This window comes from Neltuma alba, unplaced genomic scaffold (assembly GCF_004799145.2).
Source record: "Neltuma alba isolate B1F8T4 unplaced genomic scaffold, ASM479914v2 tig00013166_pilon, whole genome shotgun sequence".
NCBI lineage: Eukaryota > Viridiplantae > Streptophyta > Magnoliopsida > Fabales > Fabaceae > Neltuma > Neltuma alba.
Window position 1 is genome coordinate 66,709 of NW_021637477.1, and position 26,709 is coordinate 93,417.

The 26,709-nt window shown below is 33.4% G+C and overlaps 3 protein-coding genes across 4 annotated transcripts; all 3 read left to right on the forward strand.

Annotated features, from left to right (window-relative positions):
• The first annotated feature begins 1,756 nt into the window (after positions 1–1,756).
• Positions 1,757–22,882, forward strand: LOC114734983 (chitinase 2). The gene is made up of 3 exons (XM_028922635.1): positions 1,757–2,157; positions 2,896–3,309; positions 22,706–22,882. Exons 1-3 carry the CDS (start codon positions 1,849–1,851, stop codon positions 22,880–22,882), a joined length of 900 nt encoding a protein of 299 aa, XP_028778468.1. The 5' UTR covers positions 1,757–1,848.
• On the forward strand, positions 7,126–11,692 carry LOC114734985 (chitinase 2-like). 2 transcript variants are annotated; one of them, XM_028922637.1, is made up of 3 exons: positions 7,126–7,473; positions 7,987–8,400; positions 11,476–11,692. In XM_028922637.1, the coding sequence occupies exons 1-3, from the start codon at positions 7,165–7,167 to the stop codon at positions 11,662–11,664; spliced, it is 912 nt and encodes a 303-aa protein (XP_028778470.1). In that variant the 5' UTR covers positions 7,126–7,164; the 3' UTR covers positions 11,665–11,692. The 2 variants fall into 2 exon arrangements, with proteins under 2 accessions (XP_028778470.1, XP_028778469.1); XM_028922636.1 differs by lacking the exon at positions 11,476–11,692 and having other exon boundaries at positions 7,987–8,671.
• Positions 22,883–24,917: 2,035 nt separating the features above from the next.
• LOC114734988 (uncharacterized) lies at positions 24,918–25,853 on the forward strand. The gene is made up of 2 exons (XM_028922639.1): positions 24,918–25,393; positions 25,648–25,853. The coding sequence occupies exons 1-2, from the start codon at positions 24,929–24,931 to the stop codon at positions 25,744–25,746; spliced, it is 564 nt and encodes a 187-aa protein (XP_028778472.1). The 5' UTR covers positions 24,918–24,928; the 3' UTR covers positions 25,747–25,853.
• Positions 25,854–26,709: the final 856 nt, after the last annotated feature.

Sequence of the window (26,709 nt, forward strand, 5' to 3'; positions counted from 1 at the left end):
AATCTGATGTTTTTGAGGCGAAAATGGGGAGATGAGGAAGATGGGTTAGACAAAGTCACAAAACCAATTAATTTTGAAGGATCTAGGAAGCTTACCTGGCTAGATGAGCACTGAGGACTGATGAGGAAAAGTCGGCGACGGCGATGCTGTGTCTTGCGAGGTCATATAGTTCAAGCTCTGACCGGTTGATGTCGCTTGTGAGGACTGAGGAGGAGAATGACTCGACGCCGCCGATGCTGTGGCTTGGGCTTAGGAGTCGATGCCACCGAGGATATGGAGACTGGAGAGCACAAGCCATGAAGACTGAAGAGAGGTAGGAGACCAAGTGAACTTCACACCGATGCTGAGAGATTGAGCACCGCCAACAAGCACGAGCACAAATCGTGGAGTTTGAGACTGAAGTAGGAGACTGGAGACTCTGAGATTGAATCTGAGATTGAGATTTGAGAGTCCGAGAGGTAAGACGGCCGTAAGTTGAAAATCAAAATGGAGACTGAAGAGAGGGGAAAATGAAAACCTAAGAGAGCTGTGGAGTAAATAATTGTTTTGCCAATTTACCTAACTGGGTTTAATATCATATAATATGATACACACGAAGTAACAACAGCGTACACTGGTGCGGTGGTGAAGTTATTCTCTTGTCACCTGCCTGCAGGTCTCGAGTTCGACACCTATATTTTGCATAATCCAAATACATATATTCAAAAAAAACATCACAGGCTCAGGCGGCCTGACAGGCTTCATAGGCTTCTCACGGAGCCTGAGCCTGGCCTGTTAGACAAAATAGGCTTTGGAAAAAGCCTGGATTTATTTTTTAACAGGCCCCTGACAGGCCGCCTGGCCTATTTCCACCCTTACTTCCAGGTAACATATTCCTCACGTGTTTGGTCCACACTCTTTAATTTGATCGCTGTATTTGTTGAATATTATTGAATAGTTCGGTTCCACTACTTGCACAGATTTCTTCTATCTCTATCTTCCTCACTTCTCACCCCAGTCTAAAATATTAAAATAAATTCAAAGGACTTAGACTTAATATGTTGTTTTTCAAAACAAAATATATACTCCTCCGGTCCTAAATATAATACCCTTATACACACTTGTATAAGGGTATTATATTTAAGACAGGAGGAATATTATGTGAATTTCAAAACTTAAAATAGAGAAATTAATACGTTTAAATTATACACATTTGATTTGAACAATAAAGAAAAGAAAAGAAAAGGAGGAACATTATTAATACTTCTTTTTGACCAGGAACATCATCACTACTTAAAGGAGGTAGGTCATATACATACATACATACATATATATATATATATATATATATACACGCGCGCGCACGCACACACATATATCGACCCTTATATTGATGATTACCACCAAGTTGGGGCAAGAAAGTTGAAAGATTGTGCTGAAATAGCAATATTTTGCTTTTCAATAACAAATGAAAAATCAAATGCACTTATTACTCTCGCCGTGGTGATATAATTTCATAAGAACTTCATCTGAATTTAAGTGTATGTATGAAAATTAAAACTTATTCAAAGTATAGGAACTATTTATTAAACTCAGACTATAAAACTATAAAATTATAGAGATCAAAACTAATAATTTAACCAATAAAACAGTCAAACGCACGCCTCATTGAAGCTGTGTGGTCCCGTGGGCTCTTGATTATCATCCACCACTTTAGGTGCTTCTCCCTCTCTAAATATATATATACACACACATATACATATATTTATATATATATATATATATCTATATTATATGGGCGCACTCAGGTTGTGCCTATAATTACTGATAGGAGTTTCCGAAATCTACAGCTTTCAATTATTGAAAGATATGGAGGTTCCCAAGTTCTCCTTCCTTCAAGCTTTTCTCTTCTTGTTCTTCCTCCTTGGAGGATCTGCACAGAAATCCCCCTCACCCATATTTGAAGAATACATAGGAGCAGAGTTTAAGAATGTGACATTCTCTGATGTCCCTATCAACCCAAATGTCCGGTTTCACTTCATTCTCTCCTTCGCCATTGACTATGATACCTCTGCTTCTCCTTCTCCCACCAACGGCAAATTCAACGTTTTCTGGGACTCTCGCAATCTTAGCCCCTCCCAAGTTTCTTCCATCAAAACCCAACACTCTAATGTCAAGGTGCCAATTGAGTTCTTCATTTGAATTCCCCTTTTTGTCTTCAAAAATTTCATGAATATATACTAACATCTCTCATTCTTATATCAAATATTCCTCCAATCCTAAATATAAGACCCTTATACTATTGTGTATAAGGGTTTTGTATTTAGGATCGGAGGCGTATATACATGTCTCAATTGATTGCGAACCGTGATTCATTTGTTTTTTAATTATATCTGTGGGTTCTCATACTGTACAGAATTTGAAAATAACAAGTGCTATTATTAAGGATTTATAATGATTAAGAGATTGCCATGATAACTAAGGTTATTTTGTTTGAATTTACAAGAGCAACTGGATATGTTGCCTCTTTGAACATGTGTTCTAAAGTCAACTATTTTATAGTCCAATAGCATAAAAACTCCATTATGAGTGAAACATTACCAGCTCGATTATGCTTATAGCTTCATTTAGCTATCCTTCTAATTATTTTTTTAAAAAAAAGCTGTCATGAATCACAAGAACAGACAAATTTGCACAGAGAGCTAACTTTGGACAAACCCAAATACTTTGGGTGAGATTTGCAGAAACTCACCATTTAGAGAGATCTCAGTTCCATGGTCCAAGAAAAAGAAAAAAAAGATAGATCTCAGTATCTCCGCTTAATTTGAGCAGTACTGATTGGATCATGAAAACAAAAACCTATCATTGAACACACAAAAACAGAGCATGTAGAAACTGAAATTTGATTTGTTTCAGGTGGCCGTAAGTCTAGGAGGCGACAGCGTGGGAAACAAACCAGCCAAATTTAGCCCATCTTCCATTGATTCATGGGTGTCCAACGCAGTTTCATCACTCACAACCATAATCAAACAGTACAACCTCGACGGAATCGACATCGACTACGAACACTTCAACTCAGATCCAAACACCTTCTCCGAATGCATCGGGCGCCTAATAAAAGCCCTAAAATCCAACGGAGTCATCAAGTTCGCTTCCATCGCTCCATACGACGATCCCCAAGTTCAGAGCCATTACAAGGCGTTATGGAACAAGTATGGGAACCTCATAGATTACGTCAACTTCCAATTCTATGCGTATGATAAAGGAACGAGCGTGTCTCAGTTCATTGATCACTTTAACACACAGAGCAAGAATTACGAAGGAGGGAAGGTTTTGGTGAGTTTTATAAGTAATGAAAGTGGAGGGTTAACTCCAGGAGGTGGATTCTTCACAGCTTGTCAGAGGCTTAAGAGCGAACAAAAGCTTCATGGGATTTTTGTTTGGTCTGCTGATGATTCCATGGCTAATGGTTTTCGTTATGAGAAACAGTCACAATCCCTTTTAGCGACTTCAAACTAAGGGCTTTGTTTTGTGTATCTATATTTATCATGCGTATTATGTATCTGCTGCTACTCCTCCGGTCCTTATTATAAGACCCAATTTGACTTTTTATTTGGTCCTAATTATAAGACCCAATCCATTTTCTCTCTTATATTTATGCATTTTTTTCCAAGATAATCCTTCTAATAATGATAGTTTTAGTCAATATACTTAATTAGCAAGGATATTTTAGGAATAACAACACTTATTTATTATAAATAACCAACTTAACTTACTTCCTTAATCTCCTTAAATAAGTCAATTGGGTCTTATAATTAGGACCGGAGAAGTACATTAGCTATATCTTACATCTGTGTTTGTATTAATATGTGTGTGTGTACGTACATGTACCTTTCTCTGCATAAATCTAGTTATGATAAATGGGTTATATTGTTGGGCATATTGGACTCTTTAAGTATTCTGAAGGGATTTTGCATTGGGTTAAGAGGGGACGTTGAGCTTTTTGACTTGGATAATGGTCAAACTTTTGCTAACCTGGTTCCTAGTTCTAGACAAATCTGGTGTTTATGATCTCGTGGTAGTGGTTGTCCCTTGGGCTTCTTAAAGACTTTCAATATTTACCAATCGTTGTAATTGGTGTAGCTCTGCTTGGTTAATGTAGGGGTGAGCAAGTCCCAGAAACGTGATGAATTTGCCATCATTAAAGAACTTAATCTTCGCCTAACCAATAGTGCAATCAGCTATATAGGGCCCTAAGGTAGCTAGCCATGAAGCTCCTATTACCCCATCCAAACCTACAATGGGTAGTACATAAGCTGGCATACCTAAGGTGTGGCCCTGTTTCTGTAACCGCAAGTCTCTAATGACCCCTTCACCTTTCATCACATAGCCATCGCTAATCATCACTTTAAATGTTTTTCACTGTTTTAACCTGTAGGGATAGATGCCAAGATATGCGGGGATGTATAAAACTATCTGAACTACCCCCATCCAGCATAATTTGTACAATTGTGCCATTGATGGATCCCTCAAACCAAATTGTCGCCTTGCCCTGTTAACCCTGATATGGTTGTAAAGAGAGGTGATAAATTGTTCACTTCCCCTTCCAATGGATTTGCCTCGGTTCTTGTTAATTCATCCCCTTCGTCATAGTCAAGAATCATACATTGTCGGTTTGTACAGTGATGTATGGGAGAGAATTTTTCATCATAGGTGTAGCACAACCCTTTCTCCCTCTATACCAACATGTCAACAGATGTCATTTTTTTCACTAGAGCCAAAGGTTTGGAAGTAGGTGCAGGCAACAAAGGCGGCAGAGATGATTTTAAGGTTGAGTTTACCCCAGATAAAAGAGTAGTGGTACTTTCAAATCCCTTACTCATTACTTCGCTTATATTCCAACTTGGGCCTATCGGTTTGGAAGATCCCGGGTATGGGCCAACCTTCACATCAAAAATTTTGGTGAGCTTTGTGGCGCTTAGAAGGTTACTAGGTTTTTGGGTCACCACATAACATCTCATCTCAAGTTTGAGTCCTCCTGTGAAACAGTCCAGAAGTGCTTCCTCGGACACCCCTTCTGTTCTATTAGCCAATGCTAGAAATTCTCAGCAATGTTCTTCCCTTGAATATATTTGCATTAATTTGAACAATTGAACCCTGGGTTGATCATAAGGTGAGGGGCCGAACTCATCCTTTATTGCCCTTGGCAACAAATTCCAATCCATGATCACCTTCATTTTTTGTAACATCTGAAACCAAGGAATGATGTCCCCTTCAAAATTGATGAATGTAATGATCACCTGCTGAAAATTTAGGGTTTAATAGTAAGCAAAGTACTATTCTGCTTTGAATATGCATGTGGTGGGATCCGTGCTGCTAAATTTCAAAAAATCTAGCTTAATGTGCTTCAGTGACTCTAATGAACTACACCAGCCTGATCCTTCTGCCCCTCGCTCTTGATGGGAAGACGGGATGGTTCAACCCAGAGATTCAATGGCAGCTTCCAAGTTATCAAAATGTAGGTTCAAAGCTCTCAGTAGAACTTCCAAGGCATACTCTAATCTATGGAAGCGTTGTTTCGTCTGTGATTTGAGCCCATCCATTCGTTCCCGTATGGCAGCCTCCATTTAACCCACATATTCAGTCATTTTCTTCATCTCAGCCTATAGATCTTTAAACCCTGTTCCCTCCGCCATGGTATAGTTCTGGAGCTCCATTCTCAATGAGAGCACCAAAATATTTTATGTTCTAATAACTCAACAGTAAAGTAAATGGCAATAACAAATAATGGACCAGAAATCTGAATATATTATTAATATTGGATGTATATGAAGGTCTACAAACGAACAATCCAGATATAGAAATATTAGTCACAGAAATATAAAAGATCCTAGAAACAGAATTCACCGAGAGGACAGAAGGAAGAAGAAGTACTGCCAGAAGAAGAAATCCAGAGGGAGGAGTTAGAGAATAATCACCAAAAACCTGCCTTTCTCTCACCCTTCTAAGGACCTTATAATATATTCTCTCAACTTTCCTTCAACTTCTACGCTGCGTGTCTAACACATGAGCTGCGCCGTGATCCAAGGCCATATTTGCTGACTCACCCGTTGAACCTCTCTCATTAACCACGTCATTTGCCACTTGGTCATTCTGGTCAGCGATTATGACAACTTGACCAAAGTTTTTTTTCTTTTGATTCTAAAATCGAGATTTATTCTGACTCCATTAATAAATCAACGACTTACTGGTCAGAGACAAATGAATATTAAAATCCATCTTTCCTTTGTCTTTTCCTTTGCTTTTTGGGATTTATTTAATAACCACGAGACGTGGTGAGAGGCAAACATTAGTGGTGCTTAGGTTGTCTTATTCACAGACTCACAAATTAAATGGGATATGATAGTGGGGTGGCTGATTATTTTGTACACAATAATGCTGACCTTTGGTCCAATTGGAATATGTGAATTGTGAAGCATTGATTATTAATTATATCAACATAATCTCCCTTTGTGCCAATTACATCTATGGCTTCCAAGTTCTCAAGTTTTTCTTCCTTCAAGCTCTGTTTTTCTTCCGCTTCTTCTTTCTGAAGGTGTCAACAGATCGATGCTTATCCCTGTGCAGGGCAATTTCTTAATTTTCTTGGTTATAACGCAGTTATATTTTTCAAATGGTAAAAAAAGATCCTTACTTCTTTAATTTTAAGCAAAAGTTTACAAATAAAGAATTTATAGTCCTGGTCTTGATTGGTCATGATGGTTAGTAGTGTCACAAATAAAGTTCAAAATGTTAAAGATAAATTTAAAGGACTAAAGTTTAATATTTTTTCAAAAAAATTAAAAAAATGTGAATGTTAAAACTTAAATAAATAAATACATTTAAAAAAGAAAAAGGAAAAAGAAGAGAAACATAATTAGTGGTAAAGGGGGTACGTCCAACTTTATATATATAACATACGTCGCCTGTTGTATTGATGATTACCACCAGGTTGGCCAGGAAAGTTCAACAATAGTGGCGAAATATCCATCTTTTACATTTCAACAACAAAAGAAAATCAAACGCCGTACATCTCCCTCTAGCTGCGGTATTGTGGGGTATTAATTATCCACAACTTTTGGTGATATTGATCTCTCTATATATCTTATTCTGAAATCTACAGCTTTCAATTATTGAAAGAAAGGCATGGAGATTCCCAAGCTCTGCTTCCTTCAAGCTTTTCTATTCTTGTTCTTCCTTCTTGGGGGATCTGCACAGAAATCCCCCTCACGCATATTTGGAGAATACATAGGAGCAAAGTTTAAGAATGTGAAATTCTCTGATGTCCCCATCAACCCAAATGTCCGGTTTCACTTCATTCTCTCCTTCGCCATTGACTATGATTCCTCTGCTTCTCCTTCTCCCACCAACGGCAAATTCAACGTTTTCTGGGACTCTCGCAATCTTAGCCCCTCCCAAGTTTCTTCCATCAAAACCCAACACTCCAATGTTAAGGTGCCAATTAAGTGCTTCATGTGAATTCTCTTTTTTGTCTTCAAAAATTTCATGAATAGATACTAATACCTCTCGTTCTTTTATCAAGCTTATGAAGAACATGTCGTCCCAATTGATTGTGAATTGTGATTCACTTTTTTTTTTTTTAAATTATATCCGTGGGTTCTTATATTGTACAAAATCTTGAAAATAATTTCCACTGTTATGGACTAACCATGATTATGTAGATTGCTATGGTGACTAATGAAAGCGTTTTTAATGACTGGGAGTTCGCAAATTTCATCCTGCTAATACTTTATGGATAAACAAATTTGCAACGGAAAGAGTCCTAATTTTAGACAAGCAGATACTTTACATGTGTAAGCATTTGAAAAAATCCATCATTTAGAAAGATCTTACGATCTCCGAGTAATTTGGACGCTGGTTGGATCAACCTATATTGAGTGGAAATCAAAACCTATCATTGAACACGCAAAAACAGAGCATATGCAGACTGAAATTTGATTGTTTCAGGTAGCGGTTAGTCTAGGAGGCGACAGCGTGGGAAACAAACCAGCCATTTTTAGCCCATCTTCCATTGATTCATGGGTCTCTAACGCAGTTTCATCACTCGCAAACATAATCAAACAGTACAACCTAGATGGGATCGACATCGACTACGAACATTTCAAATCAGATCCAAACACTTTCTCTGAGTGCATCGGACGCCTAATCAAAACCCTAAAGAACAATGGCGTCATCAAGTTCGCTTCCATCGCTCCATACGACGACCCCCAAGTTCAGAGCCATTACAAAGCACTATGGAACAAGTATGGGAACCTCATAGACTACGTCAACTTTCAATTCTATGCGTATGACAAAGGAACGAGCGTGTCTCAGTTCATTGATTACTTCAACACACAGAGCAAGAACTATGAAGGAGGGAAGGTTTTGGTGAGTTTTATAAGTAATGGAAGTGGAGGGTTAAGTCCAGAAGGTGGATTCTTCACAGCTTGTCATAGGCTCAAGAGTGAACAAAAGCTTCATGGGATTTTTGTTTGGTCTGCTGATGATTCCATGGCTAATGGTTTTCGTTATGAGAAACAGTCACAAGCCCTTTTAGCGACTTCAAACTAAGGGCTTTTTTGTGAGTTTATGTGTGTATATTTATGTTAAACACATATATACATTTTCCGTAATAAAAGGCCTATTTTATTTACTGTTCTTTATTATAAGAGACGAATAACCGAATTATGTTGATAAAAAAAACAGTTAAAATTAGTTAAGAACAATCAATGTGTAAAAACTATAATTTTTTTTTTCAAAAATACCCTCATTAATAAGGAGAGAAAGCATGAGAGAGAACAAATAAATTATTAAAAGAAAGAGAAGTGAGAGGGAGAGAGAGCGTGGGTTGAAGACAATAAATATGGATAAAATAGGAAATCAACACAAAAAAGTAGAGACAACTTTTAAGTATCTATGATATATAGAAACATGCCATAAGCATTAAATGTCTCTTATAATAAGGAACAGAGGGAGTATAATTTATGTTGTGGGTATATGTGTGTATATATTTATGTTAAATATATAAACCCATTCAATTCAATAACTAATATAAGGCCTATTTTATATGTAATTTATATTATCAAATAAGTCTTACATTTAGGACCAGAAATACTACTACTTCTGATCCTTAATATAAGACCTTATTTGACTTTTATTTTGGTCATAAATATAAGATCCCAATCCATTTTATCCCTAATATTTATACATTTGTTCCCAAGATAGTCTTTCTAATAATGGTAGTTCTAGCCAACACACTTGATTAGCGAGGATATTTTAGTAAATACAACACCTATTTATTACAAATAACTAACTTAATTTATTTTTTTATTCTTCTCAAATTAGTCAATTAGTTTTTATAATTAAGAAAGGAGGTAGTATTATGTATCCACTGCTACATGTTTATATCTTATACATGTGTGTGTGTCTGCGCAAATATATTTATGATTAAGGAGTTATATTATTGGGCGTTGGATCCTTCCTTTTCTCCTTTCGTCTGCTTTTTGGGATTTGTTTAATAATCACGAGTGGGAGATATTTGATGTGCGACATGTGAGAGGAAGACAATATTATTGGTGCTTAGGTTTGGTTCCATTCATAGAATATCTTTATTTATTAGACTTATGCAACATTGGGATCTGCGTGATGAGATGCCTAACTATTTTACATACAATAATGCTAACAACCGCGCTCCTTTCAAATCAAGCTCTTCCTTGCCAATTGGAACATGTGTAATAATACTAATACTGGTTTCTATCTCTAATATAAAATCTGGTTAATTAAGTTAGGAAAATTAATAAAAATAATTAAATTATTAACTTGTCAAAAATATGCGTAATTTCTTTAAAATATCCTCTTAAATCATGATATTATTAATTATTGATGAGTTAAGATCACTTTTGGCTTTAAGTATTTCACAAAGAAATTATGATTATTTAGAAATTTTTTCTCCCTAACTCAACATTACTTCAAAAGTGTTAAAAAATGAACAATTCCTTCCTTTTCCGTTAACAACCAACGTTAGTCTTTTAACGAAAATAGCTAATATTGTTCTCTATCATGTCTAACATTTTGTGCCAATTACATCTGTAGCTTCCCAGTTCTCAAGTTTTGCTTCTTTTAGGCTTTCTTCTTCTTCTTCCTCGTTAAGGTACGTATGAACAGATGCTTATCCCTCTCCAGGACGTGAAATTCTGTCATTTCACACTAAACCCAAATTAGCTAAAACTTCAATAAATATCAATTCATTCTGTCTTTTGCTACTGACTACTACTAGGCCTCTAATTCTCCATGTCTCCCACCAATATTGATTTTTTTTTTTGGAGGACAATTCCTTGAATAATGATCGATGAATGGTAGTTGTTTTCCCTCTTTATGATAAGACAAATGTATTAAAATATTATAAAGTTCAGTACATCATGAGGAAGAACATCGATCCCTTCAATTTTCTAAGTTATAACGTTAATATAAAATTGCATTGCTTCTTTAACTTAACTTTAAATTTTATATAACTACCAGCTACTGTTCTGATTGGGATTAGTCATAATAGTTAGTAGTTCCACGGATACCAAATGGAAAAGTTGAAAAAGAAAAGAAAGAAATAAAGAAATAAAGAAATAAAGAAAGAAGCATAAGTCATACTTTTCGTCCTTCCAGAGAACATATTCCTCATGAGTTTGGTCCACACACTTTAATTTGATCGCTGTATTTGTTGAATACTATCTCTGGTTTTATTATAAAACCCTTACAAAAAAAATCTTATAATTAGAATCGGAGATAATATTATTGAATTGTTTGGTTCAGCTACTTGCACAAATTTCTTCTATCTCTATCTTCCTCACTTCTCACCCCAATCTAAAATGTCAAAATAAATTCGAAGGGCTTAAACTTAATATATTGTTTTTCAAAAGAAAATATATATATATTATGTGAATGTTAAAACTTAAAATAAAGAAATTAATACATTTAAATTATACGCATTTGATTTGAACAATAAAGAAAAGAAAAGGAGGAACATTATTACTCCTTAAACGAGGTAGGTCCAACGACACACACACACACACACACACACACACACACACACACACACACACACATATATATATATCGCCCGTTGTATTGATGATTACCACCAAGCTGGGGCAAGAAAGTTGAAAGATAGTGATGAAATAGCAATCTTTTACTTTTCAATAACAAATGAAAAATCAAATGCACGTATTACTCCAGCTGTGGTGCTATAATTTCATAAGAATTTTAATCTGAATTTAAGTATATGTATCAAAACTGAAACTTGTTCAAAGTATAGGAACTATTTGTTAAATTCAAACTATAAAACTATAAAATTATAAAGATCAAAACCAATAATTTAAAATTAAAGAGATCAAAATCAAAATTCAACAAAACTATAATGACTAATATAATAACAACACTAAGCTGAAGAACTATGAAGGAGGGCAGGTTTTGGTGAGTTTTATAAGTAATGGAAGTGGAGGGTTAGGTCCAGAAGGTGGATTCTTCACAGCTTGTCATAGGCTCCAGAGTGAACAAAAGCTTCATGGGATTTTTGTTTGGTCTGCTGATGATTCCATGGCTAATGGTTTTCGTTATGAGAAACAGTCACAAGCCCTTTTAGCGACTTCAAACTAAGGGCTTTGTTGTGAGTATATGTGTGTATATTTATGTTAGACACCTATATACTTTTTCAATACTTAATAAAAGGCCTATTTTATTTATAATTTATGCTGTGGGTATATGTGTGTGTATATTTATGTTAAATATATAAACCCTTTCAATTCAATAACTAAATAAGACCTATTTTATTTGTAATTTATACTACCTCTAGTCCTAATTATAAGAGTCAGTTGACTAATTTGAGGAGATTAAGGAAGTGAGTTGAGTTAGTTATTTGTCATAAATAAGTGTTGTCTTTCCTAAAATATCCTTGCTAATCAAATATATTGACTGGAACTATCATTATTAGAAGGGTTACTACTTTGAAAAAATGTATAAATATGAGAGACAAAGTAAATTGGGGTCTTATATTTAGGACCAAAATAAAAGTCAAATAGGGTCTCATATTAAGGACTAGAGGTAGTATTATCAAATAAGTCTTACATTTAGGACCAGAAATATTACTACCTCTGGTCCTTAATATGAGACCCTGTTTGATTTTTATTTTGGTTGTAAATATAAGACCCCAATCCACTTTGTTTTTTATATTTATGCATTTGTTTCTAAGGTAATTTTTCTAATAATGGTGGTTCTAACTAACACATTTGATTAGCAAAGATATTTTAGTAAATATAATACCTATTTATTACAAATAACTAATTTAGCTTATTTTTTAATCTTCTTAAATTAGTCAACTACCTCTTATAATTAAGAACATAGATAGTATTATGTATCTACTTCTACATGCATATATCTTATACATATGTGTGTGTGTTTCTGCGTAAATATATTCATGACTAAGGAGTTATATTATTGGGCATTGCATCCTTCCTTTTCTCCTTTCGTCTGCTTTTTGGGGTTTGTTTAATAATCACGAGTGGGAGATACTTGATGTGCGACATGTGAGAGGCAGACGGTACTACTGGGGCTCAGGTTTGCTTCCGCTCATAGAATATCTTTACTTGTTAGACTCATACGACATTGGGACCTGCGTAAGATGCCTAACTATTTTTTCCTATGCAATAATAATGCTAATTAACAATTGCTCCTTTCAAATCAAGCACTCCCTTGCCAATTGGGACGTGTGATACTAATTTCTATTTTTAATATAAGATTTATTTAATTAATTTAGGTAAATTAAAAAAATAATTAAATTAGTGATTTGTCAAAAATGTGTTAATTTCTCTAAAATATCATCTTAAATTTTAAAATCATGATGGTATTAATTATTGATGAGTTAAGGGTCATTTTTAGCTTTAAGTATTTCAACGAAGGAGTTAGGGAAGATTTTATTTTAGGACCATTGTAGCTAATTAATATCAATCAGTTCCCAAAACATTTCAAACTTTCAGTTGACTCCCTTAGACCAAAATAAAATATAATAATACTCTTCCATTTTTTTATAAAAAATAAATATTAATTGTTAACGAGCTCTAGCCACTAGCGCTCAAGTGACAAGCATCAAAGTCAGAGCTTTAGTGGCCAAATGATTTTTTTTTTGAAAAAAAAAGGGATGGCCAAGGGGAGTTTGGAATCTATGATCCCTTAGCATATAAAAAATAATATGGCTACCAAGCCAATCATATCATTTAGTCATATAATGCAAAATATATATATATATACTACCTTTAGTCCTAATTATAAGACCTCGTTTGTAATCTACAAACAAGATCTTATAATTAAGATTGAAGGTAGTGTATAGCAAAACAAATATAAGTATCTAAGTATAAATGAATGAGTGAAATTCAATAATTTACGAATAAACTTTAGTAATTTACAACAAAAATTTGGTTATTTACAAATAAAATAATAGAATTCACAATCTCAAATACAAGTGTTTAGGTGTGAATAAGGAAGTGAAATTCGAATGTTTATAACAAAACTTCAATGATTTACAACCCAAATTTGACAATTCACAACAAATATAAGGGAATTCACAACTCTAAATGTAAATATTTAAGTGTGAATGAACAAGTAAAATTCAACGATTTATAATAAAAATTCAACAATTTATAACTAAAATTTGACAATTCACAAAAAATACAAACACTTATATTAGAGGTTGCGAAACATTTAAAAAAAAATCCGCCGGCCAACGAAGTTCTGATGACAATTAATATTTATTTTTTAAAAAAGAAGGGGTATTATTATAATTTTATCCTTAAATTTTAATTTTATTTTGGCTTTGGAATTGACTAAAATTTTGAAATGTTTTGAAAGTTAACTGATGTTAACTAGTTACAGTCGTCTAAAATAAAATTTTTAAAGAGTTATAATTATTCAGAATTTAACCCGACATTACTTCAAAAGCGTTGAGAAAAAGGACAATGTCTTCCTTTTCCGATAACAACCAACGTTAATCTTTTAATAAAAATAGCTAATATTTTTTTAATTTCTAAAAAGGTATTTGAGTAAAAACTAAATCATAGTTTTAAACGTAATTTTATAATATATAAAATAAATATGTCAAAAAATCTGTCAAAAAATATTTTTTATTTCCAAACACCCACAAACGCTTTTGTGCCAATTACATGCTTTTGTGCCCATTGCATCTGTATAGTTTTCAAGTTTTGTTCCTTTTACTTAGGCTTTTTTTCCTCTTCCTCGACAAGCTACGCATCAACAAATGCTTATCCCTTTGCGGGAAGTGAAATTCTGCTATGTCAAACTGAATCCAAATTAACTAAAAACTTCAATAGTATCAATTCATTCTGTCTTTGTACCACAAAAAAAAAAATTATTCTGTCTTTTTCTACTGGCTCTGGGCGTCCAATTCTCCACGTCTCCCACCAATACGGATTTTTTTGGGCAATTCCTTGAATATTTGAAAAAAATCTGAAAAAAATGATTATTAAATTTTAAAATGTTAAATCAGAGTTAGTTACTATATTTATAAAAAAAGATGATTCTACTTGAAAAAAATAACAACATATTTTTATAATAATTTTTAATTTAAAATTTTTAAATTTAACAGTCATTTTTTTGGATTTTTAGTTGTTTTCCCTCTTATACTCCTCCGGTCCTTATTATAAGACCCATTGACTTTTTATTTGGTCCTAATTATAAGACCCTAATCCATTTTGTCTCTTATATTTATGTATTTTTTTCCAAGATAATCCTTCTAATAATGATAGTTTTAGCCAATATACTTAATTAGCAAGGATATTTTAGGAATGACAACACTTATTTATTATAAATAACCAACTCAACTTACTTCCTTAATTTCCTCAAATAAGTCAATTGGATCTTATAATTAGGACCGGAGGAATAATAAGACAAATGTATTAAAACATTAAAAAGTTTAGTACATCACAAGGAAGGACATCGATCCCTTCAATTTTCTAAGTTACAGCGTTATTATTTTTTTCCAAATGGCAATTATAAAATTGCATGCTTGCTTTTTTAACTTGAAATTTTATATAACTACCAGCTAGAGTTCTGATTCGGATTAGTCATAGTAGTTTGTAGTGCCCCAGATACCAATTACCAACTGGAAAAGTTGAAAAAAAGAAATAAAGAAAGAAGTACAAGTCATACTTTGCATCTTTGCAAAGAACATATTCCTCATGAGTTTGGTCCACGCTTTATTTTGATCGCTGTGTTTGTTGAATATTATTGAATAGTTTCGTTCGGCTACTTGCACAGATTTCTTCCGTCTCTATCTTCCTCACTTCTCACCCCAATCTAGAACATTAAAATAAATTTGAAGGAGTTAAACTTAATATATTGTTTTTCAAAAGAAAATATATACTCCTCTGGTCCTTAATATAGAACCCAATTTTTTAGTTGGTTTTGGTCCTAAATATAAGACCTATTTTCATATTTATCAATTTTTTCTAAATTACCCCCATGGATACTCCCTCAACCATAATCAAGTAGAATAAGGAGAGGGGATCTTAAAAAGATGATTATGGTGTTTTAGAAAAAATTGTCACTTTTTTTATAATTAACTAACTTGTCTAACTTTTTTAATCTAATCAAATTAGTTAAATAGGTCTTATATTAAGGACCGGAAGAGTATTATGTGAATGTTAAAACTTAAAATAAATAAATTAATACATTTAAATTATACACATTTTACTTGAACAATAAAGAAAAGAAAAGGAGGAACATTATTTCTTCTTCTTCTTTTTTTTTCCTTTGACCAGGAACATCATTACTACTTAGGGGAGGTAGGTCATACATATACATATATATATATATATATATATATATATATATATCGCCCGTTGTATTGATGATTACCACCAAGTTGGGGCAAGGGAGTCGAAAGATAGTCGTTAAATAGCAATCTTTTACTTTTCAATAACAAACGAAAAATCAAATGCTCTTATTACTCTAGCCGTGGTGATATAATTTCATAAGAACTTCATCTGAATTTAAGTGTATGTATGAAAATTAAAACTTATTCAAAGTATAGGAACTATTTATTAAACTCAGACTATAAAACTATAAAATTATAGAGATCAAAACTAATAATTTAACCAATAAAACAGTCAAACGCACGCCTCATTGAAGCTGTGTGGTCCCGTGGGCTCTTGATTATCATCCACCACTTTAGGTGCTTCTCCCTCTCTAAATATATATACACACACATATACATATATTTATATATATATATATCTATATTATATGGGCGCACTCAGGTTGTGCCTATAATTACTGATAGGAGTTTCCGAAATCTACAGCTTTCAATTATTGAAAGATATGGAGGTTCCCAGTTCTCCTTCCTTCAAGCTTTTCTCTTCTTGTTCTTCCTCCTTGGAGGATCTGCACAGAAATCCCCCTCACCCATATTTGAAGAATACATAGGAGCAGAGTTTAAGAATGTGACATTCTCTGATGTCCCTATCAACCCAAATGTCCGGTTTCACTTCATTCTCGCCTTCGCCATTGACTATGATTCCTCTGCTTCTCCTTCTCCCACGAACGGCAAATTCAACGTTTTCTGGGACTCTCGCAATCTTAGCCCCTCCCAAGTTTCTTCCATCAAAACCCAACACTCTAATGTCAAGGTGCCAATTAAGTTCTTCATTTGAATTCCCCCTTTTGTCTTCAAAAATTTCATGAATATATACTAACATCTCTCGTTCTTTTATCAAGCTTCTGAAGAACATGTCAACCCAGTTGATTGTGAATTATGATTCATTTGTTTTTGAATTATATTTGCAGGTTCTTATACTGTACAGAATTTGAAAATAATAAGTGCTACTATTAAGGATTTATAATGATTAAGAGATTGCCATGATAACTAAAGCTGTTTTGTTTAAAGTTACAAGAGTAACTAGATATGTTGCCTCTTTGAACAAGTGTTATAAAGTCAACTGTTTTATAGTCCTATAGCGTAAAAACTCCATTATAAGTGAAAAATTAACAGCTCTATTCTGCTTATAACTTCATTTAGCTATCCTTCTAATTTGAAAAAACAAAGTGTCATGAATCATAAGAACAGATAAATTTGCACAGAGACCTAATTTTGGACAAACACAAATACTTTGGGTAAGATTTGCAGAAACTCACCATTTAGATAGATCTCAGTTCCATGGTCAAAAAAAAAAAAGAAGATAGATCTCTGTATCTCTGCTTAATTTGAGCAGTGCTGATTGGATCATGAAAATCAAAACCTATCATTGAACACACAAAAACAGAGCATGTAGAAACTGAAATTTGATTTGTTTCAGGTGGCCGTAAGTCTAGGAGGCGACAGCGTGAGAAACAAACCAGCCAATTTTAGCCCATCTTCCATTCATTCATGGGTGTCCAACGCAGTTTCATCACTCACAGGCATAATCAAACAGTACAACCTCGACGGAATCGACATCGACTACGAACACTTCAACTCAGATCCAAACACCTTCTCCGAATGCATCGGGCGCCTAATCAAAACCCTAAAATCCAACGGAGTCATCAAGTTTGCTTCAATCGCTCCCTTCAACAACGTCCAAGTTCAGAATCATTACTTGGCGTTGTGGAAGAAGTATGGGAATCTCATAGACTACGTCAATTTTCAGTTCTATTCGTATCCGAAAGGCACGACGGTGTCTCAGTTCATAGATTACTTCAATACACAGAGCAGGAATTATGAAGGAGGGAAGGTGTTGGTGAGTTTTATAACAGATGGAAGTGATTTAGGGCTAAGTCCAGAAGGTGGATTCTTCACTGCGTGTCAGAAGCTGAAGAGGGAAAACAAGCTTTATGGCATTTTTGTTTGGTCTGCTGATGATTCCAAGGCCAATGGTTTTCGCTATGAGAAGCAAGCACAAGCTCTCTTAGCTTCTCCAAATTAAGGCTTTAGTTTGTGCTGTCTCTATCTTGTTAGTATAATTTCTCATAATTGTCACATGTATCCAAATAAATAATATAATTATTAAAAAGTTCTAATAATAATAAGAGTAGCTTGCAATGAAAAATCCAGGTACAAAAATATCAGTCACAGAAATATAAAATATCCTAGAAACATAATTCACCAGGGAGGACAGAAGGGAGAAGAAGTACTGCCATTAGAAGAAATCCAGAGAGAGGAGTTAGAGAATAATCACCAAAAACTTGCCTTTCTCTCACCCCTCTAATGACCTTATAGTATATTCTCTCAACTTTCTGTCAACTTCTAGGGTACACATAGAGGTGTGCAAAACCGAACCGTAAACGAAAATCGAACCAAACTAAATTCAATTTCAGTTACATATTCTGTTTTTATTTTTCTGAACAATTCGATTTTGATGTTCGGTTCAATTAGTAGAAAAAAATTTCAATTATAACCAAAAAATCGAAATAAATATATTATATATTTATATTTAATAAATATTATTATAATAAATATATATGTGGGTTTATGTTAACTCTTTAAATATATTTATATTTAATAAATATGGTTATAATAAATATTATTATAATAAATCACATTGAATGATAAAATATTTATTAATTAATGGTTGTAATTATTTTTTATTATTATTTTTAATTTAAAATCACTTTTCATATATATTTTGGTTAATTCGGTTTCAATTAGTTCAGTTAATTAGTTTCAATTCGGTGTTTAAAATTTATTCTATTCAATTATTCGGTTAATTTAGTTATTCCTGATAATCGAACCGAAAAACTGAATGCTCACCCCTAGTTGTGTGTCTAACACGTGAGCTGCCCTGTGATCCCAATGCCATATTTCCTAACTCACCTGTTGAACCTCTCTTATTAACCATGTCATTTGCCACTTGGTCACTCTAGTTAGCGATTATGACAATTTGACCAAAAAATTTTCTTTTTATTCTAAAATCAAGATTTATTCTGACTCCATGAATAGATCAACGACTTATTGCTCAGAGACAAATGAATATTAAAATCCATCTTTCCTTTCTCTTTTCCTTTGCTTTTTGGGATTTATTTAATAATCACGAGATGTGAGAGGAGACATTATTGGTGCTTAGGTTTTCTTATTCATAGACTCACAAATTAAACGGCATATGTAAAACTGGGTAAACATGTCGGTCCCATCCTACAGGGTTGAAATTTTAAACATACTTAAATTTGCTAAGCCTGGTTATTAAGTAGATGGACTCAGGACTGACTTGCGAGCTTTTAGCCTTTTTTTTAAAAAAAAAAAATTATTTTTCATATTTCTCACATATTTTATCAAAAAAATAAAAATAAACCAATAAAATTATTAATAAAAGATGTAAATATGAATAAAATTAAATTATAAATATAAAAGATCATCATATCTAAATAGCCATCAACATACAAAAAATATAAAACATCCATTAAACATAACAAGTCAATAACATTAACATCAAAAGTTGCATTGAAAGCAAATAAACGCTTTCACTAAAAAAAAAAAAAAAGTAGACAAACACTATCATCAATTATAAGAATATTTGATTGTACTTCACTAGTAATAGGCTCTTCTTAACTTCTAAAAAATCAATGATTTCATCTCAATACTATTTAGTTATTTTGAAATTTAATACATCTTCTTCTGTTTTTTAGAATTGAATTTTTGCCCACCAATAAGTTTATTTAAAATTATCAATATTAAGTTTGTTTTAGAGGTTTTAACTTAGCAACCACTGGGGATTGATTCTATGTTGTCTACTAACTATCTTTAGTCCTAATTATAAGATCTCGTTTGTAGTCTACAAATGAGGTCTTATAATCAGGACCAGGGGTAGTATTTTTTTTCTCAGCTTTAATTGTGAAAATCACTTTACTGCACAATTTCATGGGAAGTGTGAAATATCTTAGCATTTTGGATTGATCCATAGTATACTTTTAAATTGCTAACTATGCCATTCTTTGTTTGCTTTTGTTCAAGATGGTCTTCTTTGGTTTTGTCTAGCTCATTTATCTAACTCTATTTAAATATAGAGTAAAAAATTTATAAAAAAAGTGTTAACTTATTTATTAAAATTTTATAACATATATACAAATTGATATGTATCTGTTGGTTCAATCATTCAAATTTTTGTTTTAATACGGGGAATATATTTTTTTATTTTAATATATAACTATTGGTTCAAATAAATACAAATTTGAAATCTGATTTGGAATATAGAGAATATATTTTTACTTATTTTAATATCATGAGTTGTAAGCTGAGAAGGAGTGAAAGACTGAAGATGAAACTTAGAAAGGGAGAGTGTGTAAAATGTTAAGAACTTAGGTTAGGGAAAAAAAAACATTTAGTGGGCTTAAACGGGGCCGGCCTACAGCCATATAAAGCTAGCTCGTTTATTTTTAAGCCTTATATGACTGGCCTTTTTAAGTCTAAGTTTTTTTTTTTAAGACTCTAAATTACAAGCCCAGTCCTCAATTTAAATGGATTTAAACGGGCCGGCTCGATGGGTTGGGCCCGTTTCTCAGCTCTAGGGATATAATAGTGGGGTGGCTGATTATTTTCCACACATTAATGCTGAACTTTGGTTCAATTGGGATATGTGAATTGTGAAGTATTGTTATTAATTATATCAACATAATCTCTCTCTGCGCCAATTACATCTATCGCTTCCAAGTTCTCAAGTTTTTCTTCCGCTTCTTCTTTCTGAAGTTATCAACAGATCGATGCTTATCCCTATGCAGGGCAAATTCTTAATTTTCTTAGTTATAACACAGTTATATTTTTTAAATGGTAAAAAAGGATCCTTACTTCTTTAATTTTAAACAAAAGTTTATAAATAAACAATTTATAGTCCTGGTCTTGATTAGTCATGATGGTTAGTAGTATCACAAATAAAGTTCAAAATGTTAAAAGATAAATTACAAGGAATAAAGTTTAATATTTTTTCCAAAATAATATGTGAATTTTTAAACTTAAATAAATAAATGCATTTAAAAAAGGAAAAGGAAAAAAGAAGAGAAACATAATTAGTGGTTAAAGGGGATAGGTCCCACTTTATATATTCAAGGTATCTCGCCTGATGTATTGATGATTACCACCAAGTTTGGACAGGAAAGTTCAACAATAGTGGCGAAATACCCATCGTTTACTTTTCAACAGCAAACGAAAAATCAAACGCCGTACATCTCCCTCTAGCTGCGTTATTGTGAGGTATTAATTATTATCCACAACTTTTGGTGATATTATCTCTCTGTATATCTTATTCTGAAATCTACAGCTTTCAATTATTGAAAGAAAGGCATGGAGGCTCCCAAGTTCTGCTTCCTTCAAGCTTTTCTGTTCTTGTTCTTCCTTCTTGGGGGATCAGCACAGAAATCCCCCTCACGCATATTTGGAGAATACATAGGAGCAGAGTTTAAGAATGTGAAATTCTCTGATGTCCCTATCAACCCAAATGTCCAGTTTCACTTCATTCTCTCCTTCACTATTGACTATGATTCCTCTGCTTCTCCTTCTCCTACCAACGGCATATTCAACGTTTTCTGGGACTCTGGCAATCTTAGCCCCTCCCAAGTTTCTTCCATCAAATCCCAACATTCCAATGTCAAGGTGCCAATTAAGTGCTTCATTTGAATTCCCCTTTTTTGTCTTCAAAAATTTCATGGATATATACTAACATCCCTCATTCTTTTATCAAGTATATGCATGTCTCAATTGATTGCGGACTGTGATTCATTTGTTTTTGAATTATATCTGCGGGTTCTTATACTGTACAGAATTTGAAAATAATAAGTGCTACTATTAAGGATTTAATAAGAGATTGCCATGATAACTAAAGCTGTTTTGTTTAAAGTTACAAGTTACTGGATATGCTGCCTCTTTGAACAAGTGTTATAAAGTCAACTGTTTTATAGTCCAATGGAATAAAAACTCCATTATGAGTGAAAATTAACAGCTGGATTCTGCTTATAACTTCATTTAGCTATCCTTCTAATTATATATAAAAAAAAAAAAGGTGTCATGAATCATAAGAACAGACAAATTTGCACAGAGAACTAATTTTGGACAAACACCAAATACTTTGGGTAAGATTTGCAGAAACTCACCATTTAGATAGATCTCAGTTCCACGGTTAAAAAAATAAAAGGAAAAAAAAAAAGATAGATCTCAGTATCTCTGCTTAATTTGAGCAGTACTGATTGGATCATGAAAATCAAAACCTATCATTGAACACACAAAACAGAGCATGTAGAAACTGAATTTGATTTGTTTCAGGTGGCCGTAAGTCTAGGAGGCGACAGCGTGAGAAACAAACCAGTCAATTTTAGCCCATCTTCCATTGATTCATGGGTGTCCAACGCAGTTTCATCACTCACAGCCATAATCAAACAGTACAACCTCGACGGAATCGACATCGACTACGAACACTTCAACTCAGATCCAAACACCTTCTCCGAATGCATCGGGCGCCTAATCAAAACCCTAAAATCCAAAGGCGTCATCAAGTTTGCTTCAATCGCTCCATTCGACCTCCCAAGTTCAGAGCATTATCTGGCGTTGTGGAAGAAGTATGGGAATCTCATAGATTACGTCAACTTTCAATTCTACGCGTACGCGAAAGGAACGACGGTGTCTCAATTCATGGGTTACTTCAATACACAGAGCAGGAATTATAATGGAGGGAAGGTGTTGGTGAGTTTTATAACTGATGGAAGTGATAAAGGGCTAAGTCCAGAAGGTGGATTCTTCAATGCGTCTCAAAAGCTGAAGAGGGAAAACAAGCTTTACGGCATTTTTGTTTATTCTGCTGATGATTCCAAGGCCAATGGTTTTCGCTATGAGAAGCAAGCACAACTCTCTTAGCTTCTCCATAATTGCCACGTAGTTCCAAATAAATAATATAATTATTAAAAAAGTTCTAATAATAATAATAAGAGGAGCTTGCAATGACAAGTTTTATTAGAACTTAGTCATAATTATTTTCTTTCCTAAGACTCACTGTGATTCTCTCTTTCTCTTTCAGCATGTATACTTTTTCTTTTTGGCAAATTTCCATATGTACACTTTGTGTGGTAGATTAAATGACTAATTTGGGTAGATTAAAGAACTAGTTAAGTTAGTTATTTATAATAAATATGTATTGTCTTTTCTAAAATATTCTTGTTAATTAAGTATATTGGCTAGAATTATTATTATTACAAAGACTGTTTGAGGAAAAAAATGGATAAATATAAAAGACAAAGTAGATTGAGGTTTTATAATTAGGACTAAAATAAAAGTCAAATAAATTCTTATATTAAGTATCGGAGGTAGGTGGTACATTGGTCTTTGGTTTTTGGCAAAAAAAAATTGATTGGTTTTTGGTTAAAATACACACACATTGGTCTGAGATAAAGAGATTCAGGCGGTTTTTAATTCTAATATCTAAATGCTTTTCTATTTCATTTTTTATTTAATTAGCTGATATATGATACTACCTCCGATTGCAAATATAAAAATTTGTATTTAAGATTGAAGGTGGTACTATAAACCCAATTAAAGGCACTTCACCAAATATGATTTTTTTCCCTTCCCCTTACAATGCTTTAATCATCCAACCTCTGCTGGTAAAAAAAAAAAAAAAGTCATCCAAGCTCCGGTCTGAAAAGAAGCAAGTTCCTTCCGTTCGATGAAATTAAATAATTATTTGTAGCTTTTTATTTCACTTTTAATTATTATTATTTATTAAGGAAAACTAAGTTCTTCCTCCTTTAACCCAACTATACATTGTTGATTGTAATTTGGGGGTAAAATATGAATTAATAATTTTTTGATAGTTATTTAAATTTAAACCAAGGATAATACAAGATTTAAACATATATTCAATCCTAAATTTTAAAATTTTAATTAATATTTTTATTCAAAAAATTTAATTAATAAAATGAAATTATGTGCCATCTACATTAAAACTAAGTTAAATAATATCTTTTTTGTCCTTAATATAAACTTAATTAACTAATTTGAGTAGATTAAAGATGTCAATTGAATTAGTTAATATGATATGTTTATTTTAAAACAACCTAAGTATCTTTTTAATTCTCTTCTTCTGTCTCCTACTTGATTATTGTTGAGAAACATCAATAGGATTAAATGAAAAAAAAGTTGATAATTATATGAAATACTTTTTATGTTTAGAACCAACATTAGCTCTCTAAATAGGTTTTGTGTTAAGCACAAGAGGAGTACAAAATACCTTTCAGATCTTTTCTTTTTTGCCAAAAAATACCTTCTAGCTCACACAGCATTTGTCCGCAGGAATATCTCCATAGCAAATATTTGAATTTGAATTACCCGAATACTCCTAGCCTAGTGGCGATGGCTAGGTCACAAGTGAGGCGAGTCTCTGCTCTTTGAGGACGGGGATTCGAATCCTCACCTGTTAAAAAGAGTACCGGGGAGGGCTTTACTTGTCGCCCGGCCCGAATCCGGACTAGTCGATCACTCGGGTACAACTGGTCCAAAGAGGCTGGGGCTCAGAAAAGGCACGGTTGGATACCGAATGGTTTATACCAAAAAAAAATATTTGAATTTGAATTATTAAAAGAAACGATCATCGTCCGCAAGCATTAAAACGTGAAGTCCACTGGAACAATAAATTGGGTCAAAGGCCCACAATTATATGCGGAAAGTCCAGTCCACGAGACAAATGGTTTAGCCCAGAGCCACAATAGGATCTGATTGGGAAATCAAAACTGCACAAGGGCAAAAGTGGAAATACAAAGAATAGAGACAGAGCAACGGTCACTTTCCTATTTATTCTACCTGCCTTTACAAAAAGCACATCCACCCAACGGAAACATAACCAAAACGAACAAAAGAACAGCAATAGCCTTTTCACAATCTAACATAACACTAATCATTCAATCGTTCATGGCCGCACACGGAGGAGAAGAAAAAGAAGAAGAACAGAGTCTGATTCTGGGAACAGCGAAAGTGGTGGAGTATTTGGAGCCATTAATGTCGATAGAGCTTCTGGGCAAGTTCCCAGATAACTCAGCCTATGACTTCGACTATTCCCAGAGCTCAATCTGGTCTCCTTTGATCTCTCGACCTTTCGCTCCCATGGATCTGGACTCCTTCACTCCCTTCAGGAATGTTTCTTTCGATCACAATGAGATTGATTTGCAGTTTGGTGCTCGTGATAAAAGCAGTGCCAAGAAAGTTGGATCAAAGCTCAGGAAGAAGTTCTCCACCACAGCGTTTAATCTCAACCTGGATTTGCTTAAGAGTAAGAATATGAAGAAGAAGAAGAAGAAGAAGAACAAGATTGTGCCTTCTGATTTGTCTCCTACGCCTCCAAGGATGAAGACTGGCTGTAATCCCATCGTTATGAAGGTAATAATCCACCTGGGTTTAGTGTAAATTCTTAATTTGTGTGTGCTATCTAGTTCTAGTTGATCAAATTTACATGGACTGGGATAAAACTCACAAACATGAAATTTGATTGATCAAATGTGAAGAAAATGTTTGTTTATGGATGAAAAGGCTACATTAAGTGTGGTTGTTTATGAACTAAATAATTGTTAGAATTTAGGATCTGCAAGGTAGTGATTACTGGAGAAATAAATTGTCGATGATAATATGTACAGGGATGGGCGAAGGTGCTGAAAGCTGCGTCGAAACAGTTCAAGAGAAGGAAGATGAAGAAAGATGCAACGGCTCATGTGATGCTGCCAAAGCCATTCTGATGATAGATACACACACACGCACACGTTTTAGTTTAACTGTGTATGAATGAATGTATCGTAATTATCACTGATTTAGTCTCCCATTATTATTAATTCACATCTCATTGGCTTTTGCCTATCCTGCTTCCTTTCAGCAAAGGTCAATGTTCTGTAATCATTCTACCTTCAGATTATTATGATATGTACAAGTCAAACTAAACAGTTCTGCTTTTTCATCATAGGATAGATTACTAAAATATGACTTCTTTCCTTTTCATTGAACCACCCACTATTTTGAGCTTTGGGCTTGCCTTGTAATTTTAGTACTTTATGGGGACCCAAATCAATCTGAATTAAGCCAGGGGGGATCCTCGCAGATGGCAAGCTTTGCCACCTAACGTTCGTTGGTTCAAACTCGAAATTTTTTTTTTCTGAGCAGGAAATTTTTTTCTTTTTTTTTGAGTTGGTTCAAACTCGAAATTTGTTAAGTTGGCACACCTATATTCAGTGGTACTATGCAATTTTTGCCTGTAAAAATTTGAAATATAATTAAAATCAAATTATATTACCTTCAGTTCTAAATATAATATGCAGTGCAAATTCTAAATCATATTTAATAAACGTGCAATGCACACAACTTAATCATTCCCATCATTAGAATCTGTGATAAAAGTTTTATACAAGTATGACTTTTACATCTTATTGTATATTTGCTTATAAATCATATACCTATCATGTTATTAGAAGGAAATTATTAGTTAATTGGAAAAAATATGATAATAAAAAATAAATAAAATTGTATATAGGTCTAATCATTTTAATAATGTAATGAAAAACAACATTTTGGAAAAGGAAATACTAACCAAATTGATAAGAGAATTCAGCCAAATAACAATAATTTCTAAGAATTCAGCCAAATAACAATAATTTCTATTGTGAAAGCAATTTTATGCCACTATATTTAATTATGTACTAAGAAATACT

Bases quoted from the DNA above. Each gene is read 5' to 3' on its own strand.
- LOC114734983 (XM_028922635.1), top strand. From the start codon at position 1,849: ATGGAGGTTCCCAAGTTCTCCTTCCTTCAAGCTTTTCTCTTCTTGTTC. The intron at 2,158-2,895 runs GTGCCAATTGAG...GATTTGTTTCAG, and splicing joins CCCAACACTCTAATGTCAAG to GTGGCCGTAAGTCTAGGAGG. The intron at 3,310-22,705 runs GTTTTGGTGAGT...AATGGAGGGAAG, and splicing joins AGAATTACGAAGGAGGGAAG to GTGTTGGTGAGTTTTATAAC.
- LOC114734988 (XM_028922639.1), top strand. From the start codon at position 24,929: ATGGCCGCACACGGAGGAGAAGAAAAAGAAGAAGAACAGAGTCTGATT. The intron at 25,394-25,647 runs GTAATAATCCAC...TAATATGTACAG, and splicing joins GTAATCCCATCGTTATGAAG to GGATGGGCGAAGGTGCTGAA.
- LOC114734985 (XM_028922637.1), top strand. From the start codon at position 7,165: ATGGAGATTCCCAAGCTCTGCTTCCTTCAAGCTTTTCTATTCTTGTTC. The intron at 7,474-7,986 runs GTGCCAATTAAG...TGATTGTTTCAG, and splicing joins CCCAACACTCCAATGTTAAG to GTAGCGGTTAGTCTAGGAGG. The intron at 8,401-11,475 runs GTTTTGGTGAGT...GAAGGAGGGCAG, and splicing joins AGAACTATGAAGGAGGGAAG to GTTTTGGTGAGTTTTATAAG.